Here is a 6806-nt window from a genome sequence, read left to right on the forward strand (position 1 = left end):
CTGATATAAATATAAATATAATTGCCACTTGAGAAGTTGGGGAGTTCTTCTGGGGACTCCCCACTGATTCCTTGTGTGCCCCTTGCTAACATAAGTTCCCAGGGTTCCCAGTGGTGATCCTCAGACCCGTGGAGCCTGACCAGCTGTTTGGCTCTGCATCTCTGCAAGAGGACAAGCCATTAAGAATTGTGTGACAATGCTTCTATGCAGCCACAGTGACAATCAAATCACTAATCTAGCTCCAGTTATTGGTTGGGTAGTGCTTTAGCTGAGAACCAGGGGAGTTGCTAGGCCAACTCTACCTTTGAATGTAACATACTCAGGTCTGATTCCTGGATCACAATAGAAACTAGAAAGCCAGGACTTGAAAAATGCTGCTGTATAGTGACAGGGACGTACCATGGAAGCAGCCAGATCCTAGTTGGTTACTGCAAAATACCAACTAATTCTGGGAGCCAGTTGCTGCCTATTGTCTTGGTTCTTAACCCTTCACATGCCAAGCATACAAAGAAAGGCAGATACAATTGTGAAGAAAGACGCTAATGAAACACATGGTGCCTCAGACAATGTCTAGAAATGGGAGACAGAGGCTGCTCCAGCTTTCTGCCTCAACGTGCAGAGAAGAAACAGTTACTAATCTAAATACTATCATCCTCCCACTCCTAGTCTAGTCCAGGGTGGGGCAGTGGACCACGAAGCCAGGACCTCTCAGTCCTGCTTCTCTAATAGGAGGGTCACAATGAATATCCAACTCTCTAGGTAAGGAAAGGGTTAAGTCTTTGTTTTCTCTGTAGCTTAGGTTTAAAAGAGGCAGGGCTGGGAGGCTGCATGGGGAAATGTGGCGGGGGGAGAGTTTGCTTCTGCTTGACTCTTTTTCCATCCCCCGCTGCTGAGAGGTTTGTCTTCCAGTCTTGACCTTTTTAAAGGCTCAATCTGAACCCTGCTCCCTGGTGTCACATGATTGTCTCGCTGCGGTGCTTGTGGGTGTTTGCCTGGTAGATCAGGTGGTAGGGCTTCTCATTCTCCTCAATCACAGAATTCCCAAGCTCGCTGTCCTGTGCATCCAGCTCATCCCGAGACAGGTGCTCCACAATCCCGGCTCCCAGGGAGTCCCCCAGCACATTGGTGGTGGTTCTCAGACGGTCCCTGAAAAGCAGCAGAGAAGAGTGACCAGGAAAAATGGGATGAGTCTTTCAGGGAAATGTCATCACTTTTTGGTACCAGAGCAGGCTGAAAAATGCCAGAATTTCAACAAAAAAAGGGACACATTTTTCACAAACATTTTCAGGAAAATGTTCCCCATTTTTCAAGCAGCTCTAGTGCCTGGTGCGTTAGACAAAGGATCAAAAAGAAATTTGTGCTGAAAATCTTCCTAAGGCAGATCTAGGCAACTGCGGAATGGCCCCCCTGACTTGGGAAACCTGAAGCTCAGTTTGACTCAGAGAAGTAATTTTAAACTGATTCCTTCTTATTCAACTCATCTGCTCCCTCCTCTCACTTCCCTGGAATGTCAATAGGACCAGTATAGTTCCACTGGTTTCAAAGGAATTGCTCTCAGTTTACAACTGGTGAGAGACGAAAATCAGGCTCTGTGGATCGCTCTCAGTTTTGCTGCCTTTAGTGTCTCAAATAACGTTTTTTCATTTGGCAGAGCCAGCTGGGCGGAGACAGAGTGAACTGCAGTCTGGCACTTCCCATCACTTCACACTTGTGCAATCCCGCTCCCAGCACTGGGGCTGCACAGCTCTCCTGGAGGGGTAATTTGGCCTGCAGAACCTTTTCTACTGGTGATGGTGCAGGACCCAGGGCTGGCAGCTGGCTTTGGATTTGGACTCACTGAAAGACAAACAAGGACACCCCCCTGCCAAGCTGTTTCTGAGCAGAACTGTGCTTTAAAACGAGCCTGAACAAAACCAAACAAACAAACTGCCCCCACCAAGAGTTTGACATAATCTGATTACAAATCATTTCCCACCAAATTGCTCTGGTTTCTTTGCTAGTCACTGTTATGTCATCATTCTACTACTTGTTTATACACACAAAAAAAGGTTATTGTGAAATAGTCAAGGTGGCCACACACAAAACACACCTGACACAAAACCACGGAGTGAGGAGTGAAGCCACGGACTGGTACACTCCCTCTACACCCGCTGGCACGCCTGTGACTGCCACACCTACCCCAACGCCGCCCTCAGGGACGGCAGCCGCCTACCCCACGTGCACTCTTGCCAGCAGGACCTGTTTCTTCACCTTGCGCTTCCACAGCTCACCGGAGTATACCCAGGTTTACTCCTCCAGTTCGGCTGACTGTGGGAGGCACATCTAGGCAGAAGTCATTTCTCCTTGAACTTGTAACTCTTATGACCCCAAACAAACCCCCTTCTTGGCCTCTGTGTTGGTGCCGATCAGACTGTCCCTGCTAATGCTGGTGGGTACCTGTGTGTGCTCTACGATGCCCAGCTAGCCTAGCATCAGTTCCGGAATGAAAGGGATGAAAACTGATTCTTGACCAGCAGAGGCCCAGCTGGTGGATCAAGCCTGTGTCATGTTCTGACTTGACTACACTTTGCTATAGAGATGACACTCTATGTTACACATGTTGAAAAATGTGGGTGTAGAAGGCTGGAATCCCTCTGGGGACATTTAAGGCTGCGCCATGTGGCATATGGTAATTGTGGTAGTGAAAAGGTGTGTGTCTGTGGATGGAGTAGAGGGCACATACTGCTAGGTGCTTTAACTTTTCATTTCTTTGCCTTTGTGGTTTGTCAGGTAACTTGCATGTGTGGCAGCTGGAACTGCTTCCCAACAGAGGGGTTTGTGTGCAAATTGCCTCAGATTTGGAATGTTTAAGCACCTGCGTGACGTGAGTGTGCCTAGCATTGTGCGAGGGCAGGGGCTCAGAGGGGACAGGGAGGGGTGCTGGGCCCGTGCACATAGGAGGGGGGATGGAGCTTTGGTGGGGGATGACCCCCGAACTGTGCTAACACAGCTCTGAGTGCCCGCTACAGACACCCTAGCACCAGCCTACGCCCTCTCTTGCTCTAACCTATCCCTGTGAAGCAGTGAACAGAAAACGCTTCAGCATCAGTTAACTGAGTGAGTTACTAAAGGGCCCCAAAGAAAAGAACAGAGGCAGGCTGCTGCAGCATGACCTCTAGCCATGAGGGGGCGCTCATACACGGTGCAATCATTTAAACACAACAGCCAACATCATTTCACCCGCTCCCTATTTTCCTTCGCCTTCCTCAGCCAACTCCAGGCCTGAGACCCTTAGCCAGCCTCCATCCCCTGCTCTGTGTTGCAGGGATGCACTTTCTGGCATTCACCCATTGTCATCTGCCTGCAGCTCTGGTCAATTTCCTTCTTACCAACACAGTCTTAGACTTGGGAGCTGCTCTTTCAGTCTATTCATTTGTTAATTTTTAATGCCCACAGTTAGTGTGATCCGCTTCAGTCTACATCACAACATGCAGAATACACAAATATTTCTGCTGTCTGCCATGGCCACACTCCAGCCCTGGCGGAACCTTCCCAAAAGTGGGGGAGCAGGGTCCCCACTCGCGCCATGGTCCCGCTCCCGGCCAAGCCAGAACCCAGAGCAGGCTGGGAGCCGCAGTCCCTCCACCCTGCCCGGGGTGAGGGGGCTGAGAACAGCCCCTGGCCCATGTTCCCGCCTTGTGGGCCCCCACCCAGGGCAAGTGGAGGATTTGTGGCTCCCCACAGCTGCCTGCATGGCTCTTACCCTGATGCGGCTCTTGCCAGGGGCTGAGGCCTTGGAGCCGCAGCCCAGCCATCGTAAGAGCCGCGTGGCCAGACAGCTATGAGGAGCCGCGGACCCTCCACCTTCCCTGGGCAGGGGGCCCAGGAACGGGGACACGGGCCGGGGGCTTCTCTTGGCCTCCCCACCCTGGGATCCAGCTGCCAGCCTGGCCGGGGGGCGGGGCCTCGGGGGGAAGAACAGGGGCAGGATTGGAGGCGGGGGCGGGACTAACCTGTCCACTTTCAAAAAGTGGGAGGGCCATGGCCCCCTGGCCCTCCCTATTCCGACACCACACTGCTGTCCCTGGGGGGCCCTTTGCCTCCTTGAGACATGAGCCCTCCCCATGCTCCCTGGGTGCAATACTGCCCCAATGCAGGCCTGCGCCTTTTGGGGACAACCTGGCCCTGAAGCTCTAGGAAGTCTTTAGGACTTGGCCAGTTTAGAGCAAATGGAGCCTACTTTGCTCAGTGACCTGGCTGCTCTGAGCATGGTCACTGGTGCCTGGAGTCTCTGGGATATGTGCTGAGGAGCCCTGGCTGGACCCCACAGGTACAGAAATAGGTTGCAAGCCTAGTGATACAAGGTGGTCCTAGAGCCTTCACTGTGCTGCTCGGAACAGGGGCTGAGCACAGCAAACTCCTGCGCGCAGCAGGGAGGAACCGGCTCTGCAGCTGGAGCAGTGCTTGCCCCTGTGCAGGGAACTTACAGAAACCAGTCCACCGCAATGATTAGTGTGATGTCCTCGGTTGGCAGCCCCACCGATGTCAGCACAATCATCATGGTCACCAGGCCTGCCTGGGGGATGCCTGCCGCTCCAATGCTGGCTGCAGTGGCAGTGATGCTGGGGAGGACAGGAAAGCACAGTGATCAGCAGGAGAAAGAAAGGTGTGGGCCATGCCCTGCAAAGGGGCAGGTCTGCATTTAATCAGTGCCCACTTCTGCTCCCACTGAAGCCACCGAGATCTTTGCCTTTGGCATCAATGGAGCAGGTTCAAGCCCCAAATTTGGTTCCACACTTATTTTTCTTTTATTCTATTTTTTAATTGCACACAAAAAAAACTATATTAAAACGTTAAGGTTGCAAAGTCACACACTGCAAAGGTAGGAAATGGCAGATCTCTGGTGGCCTGTGCAAGCCTAGCGCTGCCCCCTTGTGTCTAGGCATTATGGTACATTCCTTAATTCCATAACGACACACTATGGGTACGTCTACACTACACGATTAATTCGAATTTAGCTAATTCGAATTTGGTAAACCGGTTGTATTAATTCGATTGTATGCGGCCACACTAAGCACACTAATTCGGTTGTGTGCGTCCATGTACTGGGGCTAGCGTCGATTTCTGGAGCGTTGCACTGTGGGTAGCTATCCCATAGCTATCCCATAGTTCCCGGAGTCTCCCCTGCCCATTGGAATTCTGGGTTTAGATCCCAGTGCCTGATGGGACCAAAACATTGTCGCTGGTGGTTCTGGGTACAGCCTCACCCCTCCCTCCCTCCCTCCCCCTCTCCCTGCATGAAAGCAACGGACGGCAGACAACCATTTCGCGCCTTTTTTCCTGGCTGAACGCAGCAGACTCCATACCACGGCAAGCATGGAGCCCGCTCAGCTCAAGAAAGCAGTCATGAACATTGTAAATACCTCGCGCCTTATCATACAGTTTATGCTGAACAAGAACCTTGAAAACCAGGCACAGAGGAGCAGGCTACAGCAGCGCGGCGACGAGAGTGATGAGGACATGGACATGGAATTCTATCGAGCCGCGGGACCCGGTGCTTTGGAGATCATGCTGTTAATGGGGCAGGTTATAGGCATGGAACGCCGATTCTGGGCACGGGAAACAAGCACAGACTGGTGGGACCGCATAGTGTTGCAGGTGTGGGACGATTCCCAGTGGCTGCGGAACTTTCGCATGCGTAAGGGCACTTTCATGGAACTTTGTGACTTGCTTTCCCCTGCCCTGAAGCGCCAGAATACCAGGATGAGAGCAGCCCTCACAGTGGAGAAGCGAGTGGCAATAGCCCTGTGGAAGCTTGCAACGCCAGACAGCTACCGGTCAGTGGGGAATCAATTTGGAGTGGGCAAATCTACTGTGGGGGCTGCTGTGATACAAGTAGCCAAAGCAATCACTGAGGTGCTGCTACACAAGCTAGTGACTCTGGGGGATGTGCAGGTCATAGTGGATGGCTTTGCTGCAATGGGATTCCCTAACTGTGGTGGGGCGATAGATGGAACCCACATCCCTATCTTGGCACCGGAGCACCAGGGTACCCAGTACGTAAACCGCAAGGGGTACTTTTCAATGGTGCTGCAAGCACTGGTGGATCACAAGGGACGTTTTACCGACATCAACGTGGGCTGGCCGGGAAGGGTTCATGATGCACGCGTCTTCAGGAACACTAATCTGTTTAAACGGCTGCAGCAAGGGACTTACTTCCCGGACCAGAAAATAACCGTCGGTGATGTTGAAATGCCTATCGTTATCCTTGGGGACCCAGCCTACCCCTTAATGCCATGGCTCATGAAGCCATACACAGGCAGCCTGGACAGGAGTCAGGAGCTGTTTAACTACAGGCTGAGCAAGTGCAGAATGGTGGTAGAATGTGCATTTGGCCGTTTAAAGGCGCGCTGGCGCAGCTTACTAACTCGCTCTGACCTCAGCCAAAGAAATCTCCCCATTGTTATTTCTGCTTGCTGTGTGCTCCACAATCTCTGTGAAAGTAAGGGGGAGACCTTTATGTCCGGGTGGGAGGCTGAGGCAAATCGCCTGGCTGCTGATTACGCGCAGCCAGACACCAGGGCGATTAGAAGAACACACCAGGAAGCAGTGTGCATCAGAGAAGCTCTGAAAACCAGTTTCATGACTGGCCAGGCTACAGTGTGAAATTTCTGTTTGTTTCTCCCTTCATGAAAACCAGCCCCCTTCATTCTCATTCATTCTCTGTAAGCAACCCACCCTCCCCCCAGCTTTCTTTCAAAGGTAATAAAGTCACTATCGTTTAAAAATCATGTATTCTTTATTAAGTGATTATGAACATAGGGAGA

The 6806-nt window shown here is 51.8% G+C and overlaps 1 protein-coding gene across 2 annotated transcripts in view; it reads right to left on the reverse strand.

The window, feature by feature from the left end:
- Positions 1-659: 659 nt before the first annotated feature.
- The window catches only part of LOC112118325 (excitatory amino acid transporter 4-like), a 64863-nt gene continuing 58716 nt past the window's right edge, over positions 660-6806 (reverse strand). For both annotated transcript variants that reach the window (XM_024216586.1, XM_029913477.1), the window contains 2 exons: positions 4467-4601; positions 660-1146 (listed from right to left, as the gene is read on the reverse strand). In XM_024216586.1, coding sequence (XP_024072354.1) covers positions 954-1146; positions 4467-4601 — 328 coding nt within the window. In that variant the 3' untranslated portion in view covers positions 660-953. The remainder of the gene's footprint in view (positions 1147-4466; positions 4602-6806) is intronic.

This window comes from Terrapene carolina, unplaced genomic scaffold (assembly GCF_002925995.2).
Source record: "Terrapene carolina triunguis isolate 2854851 unplaced genomic scaffold, T_m_triunguis-2.0 Scaffold662, whole genome shotgun sequence".
NCBI classification, from domain to species: domain Eukaryota; kingdom Metazoa; phylum Chordata; order Testudines; family Emydidae; genus Terrapene; species Terrapene triunguis.